Genomic DNA, 12,864 nt, shown 5'->3' with positions numbered 1-12,864 from the left:
TGGTCCCAACATTATATGGTACAGCCACTGTGGAAAACAGTGTGGCGCTTCCTCAAAAGTTAAAACATAGAATTACCACTGTGAACCAACAATCACACTTCTAGGTATATACCCAAGAGAATTGAAAGCAGGAATTCAAACAGACATTTATACTCCAATGTTCAGAGCAGCATAATATTCACAATAGCCAAAAGCTGGAAGCCAACCCAAATGTTCATCAACAGATAAATATACAAAATGTGGCATATACATACAATGAAATATTATTCAGCCATAAAAGGGAATGAAACTAGGATATATGCTACAACATGAACTTTAAAAACATTATGCTATGTAAGCCAACCACAAAAGGATAACTATTTATTGTATGTTTCCACTTATATAAAGTACTTAGGCCGGGCGCGGTGGCTCAAGCCTGTAATCCCAGCACTTTGGGAGGCCGAGACGGGTGGATCACGAGGTCAGGAGATCGAGACCATCCTGGCTAACACGGTGAAACCCTGTCTCTACTAAAAAAAATACAAAAAAACTAGCCAGGCGAGGTGGCGGGCGCCTGTAGTCCCAGTTACTCGGGAGGCTGAGGCAGGAGAACGGCGTAAACCCGGGAGGCGGAGCTTGCAGTGAGCTGAGATCCGGCCACTGTACTCCAGCCCAGGCTACAGAGCGAGACTCTGTCTCAAAAAATAAATAAATAAATAAATAAAGTACTTAGAATAGGCAAACTGGTAGAGATGGAAAACAGAATAAAAATAAACAGAAATTGAGGCAAGGGGCAGTTATGGGTATGAAGTTTCTGTTTGGGATGATGGGGAAGTGCTAGAAATGGATACTGGTGATGGTTGCACAACATTGTGAATGCACAGCTAAAAATGTCTAAATAGTAAATTTTAGGTTATGTATATTTTACAATAAAAAAGGAGATAAATGGTTAATCTAATGTGAAATACTCCATACTTGTCACTGGTGACTATAAAAATAGGTGCACCATGAGCCTATGAGATGCTTAAGTCAATTCTGTATTTTCTTTTTACTTTAAGGATCATGCCGCTTTAGAATTACCGTATCTCTGAAGAAGAAGCTCGGAAAGGAGTTACAAGGCTTGTCCAAAGTCAAGAGTTTTCAAGGGTATATCATAAATATGTTTTCTTAAAAATACCATAACTCCTAATTTTTACATTGGGTTCAGCTTTTTGAAAAACATTAGAGAGAAAGTTTAGAAAAACAAGTTCATGTATATGCTGGTTTTTACAAATTGACGGTGCACATCAATTTACTTTAAAAACTAATGCAACAGAAAAGGCAAGCCAGTTGAGGGAAAAATATCTGGTGAACAGCAGAAAAGTCTTACTTCCCCCAAGAGTCAAGGAAAGGAAATGAACCAAAAATGAACCAAAAATCACATTTTTAAAAAGTGTGACAAGCTCAAAGACAGTAATTTCAAAGACTTGAACTTAGAAGAAAATCTTCTTGACAGTTTAAACAACCCAAACATTTCAAACTAGCTAATGTAAGCTAATTTTTCTTAATTACTATCACTTCATTACTATCATTATCACATAAAATTTACATTAACATTTTCTATTATAGAATGATATTTCCCACAAGTGACACAGTATGCTAAACACACAGAAAATATACCTATTAACATACCTGCTTAATATAAGAAATGGTAGCTTCCCGAGGTACCTCCAACTGGATATAAATCCCAGTGGGCAAAAGGAAATCCACAGGTATGGAGCCATCAGATGCTATCTGTGAATCCACCGCCCAGATGTCAAGGATGTCTGCCATAGCAGGAGGCATTATGAAACTGAAGCACATTCATAACCACGGGGCCCTAGAAATCAGTAATTAAAAGATAGCAAAACAACTATCAGCCAAATTTTATACCAAGATATGATAGAGACCACTAATCTACAATTAGTCCTTAGATTTCAATATAGCCAATAATGTAACAGGAGGCCAATTAAATAATGTGACATTTTAAAAACCAAGAGTAAGTCAGCAGAAATAAATTACTTAAATACACTTTTATCACTGCACAAATTATATATATGTACATCATCCAATCCACACCAGCAACTAAAGGAAAAAAATTATTCATATATACATACACACACACACACACACACACATATATGTATACACATACACACCACACTGATTCAAATTCAACATAAATACATGACATCTGAATAAACTGTAGGCTTAAGGATTACAGGTCCTAAGAATTTTAGTTAACCACCACTCAACAGGTTAATTTTCTCCAAACTTTATTTAGAAAGTATCAGCTTCTTAGGCTGAGTTTTTCTCTGCAAATTCCAATGAAAATTACAATCAAGAGGGCCCTCTCTCAACAAGGACAATTTTCTTTTTTCCTTTTTTTTTGAGACGCAGTCTTGCTCTGTCGCCCAGGCTGGAGTACAGTGGCGAGATCTCGGCTCACTGCAAGCTCTGCCACCTGGGTTCATGCCATTCTCCTGCCTCAGCCTCACACTTAGCTAGGACTACAGGCGCCCGTCACCACGCCCGGCTAATTTTTTTGTATTTTTAGTAGAGATGGGGTTTCACTGTGTTAGCCAGAATGGTCTCGATCTCCTGACCTCGTGATCTGCCTGCCTTGGCCTCCCAAAGTGCTGGGATTAAGGCATGAGCCACCGTGCCCTGCCAACAAGGACAATTTTCTATCAACCTCACGGCCCATCCCATAAGCATTAAAAACACCAAATCCCTCAATACAGATGGCAAGGCCCCTTGTGCTATTTCTCTGGCCTGTTTTTCTTGTTCTCCCATCACTCTACAGCCCGAGACTGGTGTCACAGTGCCTTCTGTCTTTCTGCTGCTAGACCTATGTTCACATGGGGAAAAAACTACTCATATCAAAACAAATGCACTATCCCAACAAATGCACCCTTTAATAGTGCCATTTAAGTCTTACCTATTCCTTAAAGGCTTCCTTCAAGAAGATACAACAATAATAATTGGAAGAACATGAGCACTGAAGTTAAATGAATCAAGGTTCATTTAACAACTACGCAATTAATGAAAGTGTCGTATCAAAAGAGACAGGAGGCCAGGCACAGTGGCCCATGCCTGTAATACCATTACTTGGGGAGGCTTAGATGGGTGGATTGCTTGAGTCCAGGAGTTTGAGACCAGCCTGGGTAACAAACAAGACCCTATCTCTACAAAAAAATACAAAAAAGTGGCCAGGCATAGTGGTGCGTGCCTGTAGTCCCAGCTACTTGAGAGACTGAGGGAGGGGGACTGCTTGAGCCTAAGAATCCAAGGCTGCAGTGAGCTAAAATAGTGCCACTGCACTCCAGCCTGGACAACAAAGTGAGACCCCATCTCAAAAAAATAAAAATAAAAATTTTAGAAGTTCTTTCACTAATAAATGGAAAATAAATAATAAATTAGAAAATCACTTTTTGCAACCACTAATGAACTAACAGATCTAGGCAATGATCACTAATGGATGCTAAAGACACAAATAATAATAAGGTGAAAGGAGAAGAAACTTTACAACCTGTCTGTGTCTGTCTTGTTGACACTACAGGAATCCCCTGATCTATCTTACCACCACTAAAAGTGGGACTATCAGACATTAGGTGTCTCCTCATGAAATGCAATAGTCAGTACTTACCATTCACACAAAACTGAACTTGAATCTAATCAAGTCTTTAGATCTAATCAAGTCTTTAGATCTAATCAAGTCTTTAGATCTATGTGCTAGTTTACAGGAAACAGAGAAAGAAGTTAAATACTTCAAGGAAGCAATCAGTCAAGTAGAGAATGTGGCATCTTCAATAAAACAAATGATATGATTTCTCCAGCTAATCAATAACAAGAAGAGGAGGAAGAAGATGGTGGAAGGACTGTTAAACAGTTAGGAGACACAGCCAAATGCAATGTTAGCTGGAACAAATCAACTATCTTGGTCAGGCACTGTGGCTCACGCCTGTAATCTCAGCACTTAAAGAGGCCAAGGCAGGTGGATCACAAGGTCAGGAGTTCAAGACCAGCCTGGCCAATATGGTGAAACCCCATCTCTACTAAAAATACAAAAATTAGCCAGGCGTGGTAGCAGGCACCTATAATCCCAGCTACTCAGAAGGCTGAGGCAGGAGAATTGCTTGAACCTGGGAGGCAGAGGTTGCAGTGAGCCTAGATAGCACCACTGCACTCCAGCCTGGGTAACAGAGCGAGATTCCATCTCAAAAAAAATAAAAATACAAAAATTAGTCGGGGGTGATGGTGCGCACCTGTAGTCCCAGCTACTCAGGGGGCTGAGACAGAAGAATTGCTTGAACCAGGAGGGCGGAGGTTGCAGTGAGCTGAGATCATGCCACTGCACTCCAGCCTGGGCGACAGAGTGAAACTTCATCTCAAAAAAAAGACCAAGCAACTATCTTTGGGCTGGGCACGGTGGCTTACGCCTGTAATCCCAGTACTTTGGGAGGCCAAAGTGGATGGATCACCTGAGGTCAGGAGTTCGAGACCAGCCTGACTGACGTGGTGAAACCCTGTCTCTACTAAAAATACAAAAAAATTGGCCAGGCAGGGTGGCGCATGCCTGGAATCCCAGCTACTCAGGAGGCTGAGGTAGGAGAATCACCTGAACCCAAGAGGCAGAGGTTGCATTGAGCAGAGATTGCACCACTGCACTCCAGCCTGCGCAACAAGAGCAAAAATCCATCTCAAAAAAACCCCAAAAAACAACAAAAAAAACTATCTTTGAAATAATATGGAAAATTTAAATATGGATTCATTGTAAGCTCCTTGAGGAGATATAATGTCTAGTGGTCTTACTTTTAGCCATGCTAAGATTGATCAGAGAATTCATGTATTGTCAGCATGCTTTTTAAAGTACTGTTTCTTACCACAGTAATGGAAAGGTCTCTATACTCAGGAACTCTTAACCAACAAACTTTCATAAACACGAACAAAACTACACAGTCACTACATATGTTATTAAGGCACTAGTCCTAAAATTAAGCAAATCACTTCAGAGCAGCCTTTGAATATTTTGTGCGGGAGTTTCCCAATCTTGCAAGTAATAAGCATTCAATAAGTATCTGCTGAATGAAAACATGCTGTATTAACTTATAAAGACCACACTTTGCAGGGCCAGGTGGGGTAGATTAGCCTATAATCTCAGCACTTGGGGAAGCCGAAGCAAGTGGACTGCTTGAGCCCATGAGTTTGAGACCAGCCTGGGCCACATGGTGAAATCTTGTCTCTACTAAAAATACAAAAAAATTAGCCAGGCATGGTGGTGGGTGCCTGTAATCCCAGCTACCAGTGAGGCTGAAGCAGGAGAATAGCTTGACCCCAGAAGGTGGAGGCTACAGTGAGCCGAGAAAGCACCACTGCACTCCAGCCTGGGCAACAGAGCGAGACTCTGCCTCAAAAAAAAAAAACAAAAACAAACAAAAACAAAAAAAACACAATAATAAAAGAAAAACCATACTTTGTTTATATATTCAAATACTGCCATGCAAAGCTAGAGGTGGAAGCCAGCTACTGAACAAGTCACTCAAGTACTATGTCTAACCAAGAGCTGCCAACAAAAGCTAGGAGGAGAAACGAAAGTTAGTATGTATTGTATGTGTGTATGTATGTATGTATTTACAGATGGAGTCTCACTCTGTTGCCCAGGCTGGAGTGTAGTGGCATGATCTCATCTCATTGCAACTTTCGCCTCCCAGGTTCAAGCGATTCTCTGCTTCAGCCTCCTGAGTAGCTGGGATTATAGGCGTGCACCACCACACCCGGCTAATTGTTTAATTTTTAGTAGAGATGGGGTTTCACCACGTTGGTCAGACTAGTCTCAAACTCCTGACCTCATGATCTGCCTGCCTTGGCCTCCCAAAGTTTTGGGATTACAGGCATGAGCCACTGCGCCCGGCCTAAAAGTTGGCATTTAAAATTGAGGAGGGTTTATGATACATCAGCCATCTGTCACAGAATTAGAATCATAATAAACCTGTACATGCCCCTGGTTTCTTCAACACAGATTTTTGTCAAGACTCCCAGAACTGAAACCAAATCACCCAATTAATACAATACTAATAAAAGAGCATGAAATTAGAAAAATAAAACTCTGGGATCTCACCCTTACCAGACGGCTGGAAATGGTAAGGCATCTGAGGCACAGTGCCCAGGGCAGCAATCTTTTCAAAGAGACTGACTGCATCTCACCAGCACTCCCATCCTATAGCATCAACTTCCAAGGCATAAAATTCTAAACTTCTAAGCATTAGAGAAAATGTATTAAGGTAGATATAAAAATGTCTTGATGAAATTATTATATCTAAAATGAATTACAAGGCTAGGAGTGGTGACTCATGTCTGTAATCCCAGCACTTTGAGAGGCCAAGGCAGGAGGATTGCTTGAGCCCAGGAGCTCAAGACCAGCCTGGGCCACATAGTGAGACCTCATCTATAAAAAAAAAAAAAAAAAAAAATTAGCCAGGAGTTGTGGCATGCAGCTGTGGTCCTAGCAACTAGGGAGGCTAAGGCAGGAGGATCACTTGAGCTCAGGAGGTTGAGGCTGCAGTATGCTGTTAATTGCACTACTGCACTCCAGCCTGGACAAGAGAGTAAGACTATGTCTCAAAAAATAAGATAAAAAATAAAATGAATTATGAGACAGGGCATGGCAGCTCATGCCTATAATCCTAGCACTTTGGGAGGCCAAGGCTGAAGAACTACTTGAGGTCAGGAGTTCGAGAACAGCACAGGCAACAAAGCAAGACTCTAATTTAAAACAAATTGAATTATGAGAATGAATTCATGATTGGGCCCCTACTTTCCTTCTTCTCTAAATCTGTCATTCAACACATAGGATCCTTAGTCTAGTCATGCTGAACCACTGGTACTTGCCAGCATATCCCACATTCTCTCCTGCCCCCTACTTTAAACAGATTATTCCCTCTCCCTAAGATGTCCTCAGCTCCATATTGCCTGACCAAGTCTTATTCTTCTAGATTCCTGGAAACCTTCCCTGACATTCCTCTGTGTGTCTCAAGCACCCAGGACATATCTGTGACAGCACTGGAGCACACTGTATTAAAGCTCACTGTGTACTCATCTCTCCCTAGTCTCATATTATTTCTAGCTCTGTAGCTCCTGGTACATACTAGGCTCTCAATAAATAATCACTTATGGTTAAATGAAGAAATGAATAACAAATCCTATAGAATTTGTGAGAAGGAGGCCGGGTGCAGTGGTTCACGCCTATAATCCCACTAGCACTTTGGGAGGCGAATCACTTGAGGTCAGGAGTTCGAGACCAGCATGGCCAACATGGCAAAAACCTGTCTCTACTAAAAATACAAAAATTAGCCAGGCATGGTGGTGGGCACTTGTGGTCCCAGCTACTCAGGAGGCTGAGGCAGGAGAATTGCTTGAAACTGAGAGATGGAAGTTGCAGTGAGCCAAGATGATGTCACTGCACTCCGGCCTGGATGACAGAGCAAGACTTCATCTCCAAAAAAGAAAAGAATTTGATAGTAGGACAATTATATTGGATATTACAAACGTGATTTAAATCATGCTTGACAGGAAAACTTGAACCTCGCAACCTTCAATGAATGTAGTCTTTCAGCACTTACTCTAAGAAATACAATAAACAGCCTCCACAAGTGACGCTTTTATATGAAATCAAAATATTTTACCAATACATAGATAAAATGCCATATATATCTACATATCCTACAACTCCTTAACTTAAGAAAACTAGCCAGGTGTAGTGCTCATGCCTATAATTCCAGCACTTTGGGAGGCTGAGGTGGGGGAATCATTTGAGCACATGAGTTTGAGACCATCCTAGACAACATGGCAAAAACCCTCTCTTCAAAAAAACAAAAAGAAAAAAAATTAGCTGGGCATGGGACTACATGACACACACCTGTAGTCCCATCTACCTGGAAGGCTAAGATGGGAGAATCACCTGAGCCCAGGAGGTTGAGGTTGCTATGAGCTGTGATCATGCCACTGTACTCCAGCCTGGGCAACACAGTGAGACGGAAGGAAGAGTGAAACGAAGTGGGGCGAGGGTGGGGAGAAAGAAAAAATGTTGAAATGACTTAACTCAGATATTCAAGTCTATTCGCATGTGATTTTACAAAATCTCAACCTACATTTCAGGTAGCCCATGTATCTTTCCTTAAAAGAATCAAGTAAAAGATATTAACATATAAAATTCTGTTGCATAGGTCAGGCTTTGCCTAATGCTACCATGTCTCAAATACATAAACTCCTGTCATGTGAAGAACATAAGGTGGATCTCGCCTATAACTTAAAGATGGCACCCTCACTGTGTTGCAATCCCACTTATATGTTATAGGTGTTTCTGAAAATGATGTATATTTTTAACTAATGTTTGACTATAAAACTGCTATTTTCAGGATATGGCATCCTCTCTTAAATTTAAATAGGCTGAGGAACTCCCTTGATGTCAAAGGGATAACCATTATTCATTTCTCAAGCTGCAACAGAATGAAAATTATTTAGTATAAAGAATATAATACAGAAACTCATTTCAGAATAATTCACTAAGCTACACATTTATGTTTTATGTAGTTTTCTATATCTGTGCTATATTTCACATTTTAAATGTCTTAAAATTTTTTTAATGGCAAAATACATTGCAAAGGCTAAGTACCTTTCTTGTGTTATCTTTAGGTGCATTATAAAGAAAAAAATTTATCCTTTACTTTAACAGTTGCCCATGCTTTAAAATAGAAAAATCCTTCCTCGCTTACAAAGAAAAATTTTATCCTTTATCAGTTGCCCATGCTTAAAAATAGAAAAATCCTTCCTCGCTTACAAAGAAACATCACACCAATCTCCAAAATCAATTCCCTTATTTACAATTTCAAGGACAAAACCCTCACATTCAAAGTATCAATTGACTCAGAAATATTCTAATGGTTCAGCAACATACTAAAGATGCCTGTAAAGCAGTATTATTGTGTTTAAAGACCTAGAAATGTTTTTCCCAACCAGGAGTAAATCATCAGAGGGAATACTGCAAGGTTAAACATATCTACCTTGATATTGTCATTAGCAATTTACTAATAACTGAGGTAGACTGGCTGTCCAACTTTGTAAACACTCTAGGGAGATATATAGTATTAAGCTAAATATTCTCCAGAAGAATGGTTTTCAATTTTGTCATATTAAATATTCCCTTTTTTTTTTGAGACAAAAAAAAAAAAGTAGCCGAGCGTGCTGGCACATGCCTGCAATCCCAGCTACTTGGGAGGCTGAGGCAGGAGAACTGCTTGAACCTGGGAGGCAGAAGTTGCAGTGAGCCAAGAGAGCACCACTGCACTCCAACCTGGGTGACAGAAATTCTGTATCAAAGAAAAAACACAAAAACAAAAAAGAAACAAACAAAAAAAACCCAGGCTTTTTCAAATACATAAATACTTGCAGAAAATTCAAAAATCATGCTTATATAAGACATGTTTTTTTGTTATATAAAACTGTCCAGTGTACCGCAGGATGTTTGATTATCCACTACATTAACAGTAGCACTTCCCTCAATCACTGTGCCAACAAGAACAAAATCATAACCCAACAAATTTCAAAACCATCTTTTGGGGGCTTCACACAGTCCACTTTCAGAACCACTGCTCTAAAATAATTCCTACTGTTACAGGATCTTTGGGGTGTTGTTTTTCTGGCCAAAAACATCTGTGGCCAGTGGCGCCTCTGCCTTAGTTTTGACGGGGCCTGCTAGGTTCATTCCGCCCACTCGGCCTAGGAGGCTGCACTTGACTCACACTGCAGGAGTGGATCCCATGTCCACCAAGGGAGACTGTGTGGAGCAGCAATGGGTGTGTGAGCAAGTATGGGGTCCAGCCCCTGCAAAATCAGACATGCCAGTTGCTGCAGCAGGGCGGGCAGCTCCAGGTGCCAGTATGGGCACCAGTTCTCCTTGAAGCTATGGCTGGAGCAGGTGTACCACAAGCAGCTTCCACAGCTGGCACTGGGGGACATGGTGGCACGTGGAAGCCTGGCGATGCCAGGAACCCCAGGGCCCCAAAGAGTCCTGGCTCAGAGAGTTCCCAAGTCTGGGCTCCCCAAAGGGCCAGAGCTCTTTTCTTCTTCTCTTCACCTGCAATGTGATGAACAAGGGGCATGTTTCTTGTTCATGTAACAGCCCTGTTTGTGTTACAGCTCTTTTAGCCTCAATCAGCAGGTCCTAAGTTCTTGTCCTGCCCCTGAAAGAATGAGGTATGTAGGCAAGTGGAGGGTGAGCAAGACAAAGAGGAGTTTTACTGAGTGACAACAGCTAAGAGGAGGACCTGGAGTGGGTAGCTCCTCTCGGAAGGCAGGTCATCCTGTCACCTCTGCAGCTCTTCAGCAGACAGGAAGCTCTGAAATGGGTAGCTCCTCTCTGCAGCTGGTTGTTCTGACATCTGCTGCTCTCAGCAGAGAGGAGGCCCTGGAATGGGTAGCTCCTCTCTGCAGCTCTGTTGTGCTGATGTCTGCTGCTCTCAACAGAGAGGAGGCCCTGGAGTGGGTAGCTCCTGTCTGCAGCCTGTTGTCCTGATGTCTGCTGCTCTCAACCAAGAGGAGGCCCTGGAATGGGCAGCTCCTCTTTGCAGCTGGTCATCCCGATGTCTGCTCAGCTCTGGCTGAGCCTGGGGCTTTTATGGGCCTCAAAGGGAAGAAAGTGCCAACTGGTACACAGGCAGCTGTGGGCAGGCCTGGGAAGAGGCACCACAAGTTCCCACTCTAGTCCATGGAACTGGCAGCCTGGCCCCTAGCCTTCAGACCCTCCCTGGCCTGAAGATGGAGCCTCATTGAGGACCCAATCCACTTTCGCCCAGAAACCTGTCTGCCTCCTGCTATTGTTCATGGCACCCAGGCTGTAGGTACCACCTACAAGTCAGCGCCAAGCCGCCCTCAGCCTCCCCTCAGTTTCCGTCCTATGCTCATTGGTGACCAAAATCTGGAGGGGGCCAAGGTGGCAGGGGGCTGGCATGTCAACACTACCCTGAGCATGTGCACACCTGGCTGGGCTGTGACAACACCTGGGCTTGGCCCTGACTCTGCTCCAAGGTCGGACTGGGTGCCAACAACAGATAAAAGCCAGACAGTAGAGGCAGGCATTTCTGAGCCTGAGAGGGCAGAGTGGGCCTTCCTGGGCCCCTAAGGAGTGTAGGGATGCCTGGTTGGGCAGCTGCACTGGCATGGGAGAGAAGGGCTGGGGGGTCAAGGGCAAGGAGTGTGCTCCTGCCTGCTCCATGGAGCAGGAGGCCCAGGTCTGCACCCACAGTTTGGGTAGCTGAAGCTGCACCTGGGAAGCTCCCACCCACCAACCTGGAAGGGGTGGGGTCCCCATTTGTTCCCCAGCTCCCACCAGCTCCACAGAGCATGCAGCCCCAGCCACACCTCCTTGCTGCAACTGGTGTGATGGCAGCAGCCGCTCTAGACGGTCCACCGCTGCCATCACTACTATTTCTCAAAGTAGCAACAGAGCCTCCATAATTTATCCAGATATAATTGTAGCCTATATTTTTTAAAGTAATGAACATAACAGTATACATTTCTACCTGCCAATGAATGATGTTTCCTATACTTGGCTATGTTGTTTTTGGCTAATTCTTGAAGGGTAAAGAAGCTCTAAGTCAAGAAAACTAGACCCTTAACTAATTAGAAGAATGTAAACCCAGTATAACTAGCTCTTAGTTTTCAAGACCTTTAGGAACAAATTTACCAGAGATAGTCCATAGATGACATGTAACTCTTCACAGCTTCATGCACAACCCTTTAAGAAAAGTATTGAAAGGGCATATTCACAAAACGTGCTGTTCTGCAATTAAAATAGCATGTGTTTTGTCAGACTTAAAACCGTAACATGTTACTTTTAAAAAATGAGGTAACAAACCAATTGGTAACCAATAAATCTTTTGTAGGTATATTTTGAAGGAAATTAAATTATTGCCACTAAGTTGAAAATAAAATATATTCTGCTTTCTATTTCCCTTAGTCACTCTTATGTTACAGGACCACACAAACAATTCAGCCTGAGAGAAGTGACTCAGAGTTTCACATTGGAGGTATCTTAGGAGTTACAGACCCTATTCATTTTAAAGAAAAGAAAACTAAAGCTAAGACAGTTTAAGTAAATTATCCAGGAATATACAGAGACAGAGTCAGACCCAAAAGTCAGATTTTTTTCCCAAAGCAATTAGCATAATTTTTCCCCCTTTTCATTTTTATTTTTGTACTTAAAGGAAACGTCCTCCACAAGGACGTTTGAAACAAGCCTACCTAGCCTGGCAAGATTCTCAGTCTTGTATCATTCTTCTGTTTGAGCATCAAAGCAAGAGATCAAAGGCTGAGGACAAGCAGAGTTTTTAAACTATGAAAACTTTTCAAGGAAGCTATCAGAGGGCACAGGAACTTCAGCAGTGAAAATTAGTTCAATAAACCCTTTAACTGTAACTATAATCCATATCCTGTCAATTGTTCACTGGAAGAAAGAGGAAAGAGTTTAAAAGTTCTCAACTTCCCCACCAATGTGCCAGCAGAACCACTGGACTTTACTTCTTTAAATCTAATGATAAGCAGAAAACAACATAAATTTGTTCTATAGGTGAACAAATTCAACCAAAAACCACTTTGGAAAATCATATGAGATATTTAAAAAGAGATTTTTTTTTTTTTTTTTTTTGGCAAGCAGGGGTGGCTCAGTCTCCCAAACTAGAGTGCAGTAGTGCAATCATGGCTCACTGCAGCGGGTGGATCACGAGGTCAGGAGACTGAGACCATCCTGGCTAACATGGTGAAACCCCATCTCTACTAAAAAACACAAAAAATTAGCCAGGCTAATTTTAG

General features: G+C 42.0%; 1 protein-coding gene across 1 annotated transcript in view; it reads right to left on the bottom strand.

Annotated features, from left to right (window-relative positions):
• Positions 1-12,864, bottom strand: part of PIK3CB (phosphatidylinositol-4,5-bisphosphate 3-kinase, catalytic subunit beta) — a 151,361-nt gene that overhangs the window by 114,041 nt on the left and 24,456 nt on the right. Inside the window, exon 2 of the mRNA XM_011958222.1 lies at positions 1,651-1,837. Coding sequence (XP_011813612.1) covers positions 1,651-1,821 — 171 coding nt within the window. The 5' untranslated portion in view covers positions 1,822-1,837. The remainder of the gene's footprint in view (positions 1-1,650; positions 1,838-12,864) is intronic.

This window comes from Colobus angolensis, unplaced genomic scaffold, assembly GCF_000951035.1.
Source record: "Colobus angolensis palliatus isolate OR3802 unplaced genomic scaffold, Cang.pa_1.0 Scaffold46, whole genome shotgun sequence".
NCBI lineage: Eukaryota > Metazoa > Chordata > Mammalia > Primates > Cercopithecidae > Colobus > Colobus angolensis.
Note: the sequence above shows the minus strand (reverse complement) of the source record. Positions and strands in the feature narration are given on the sequence as shown.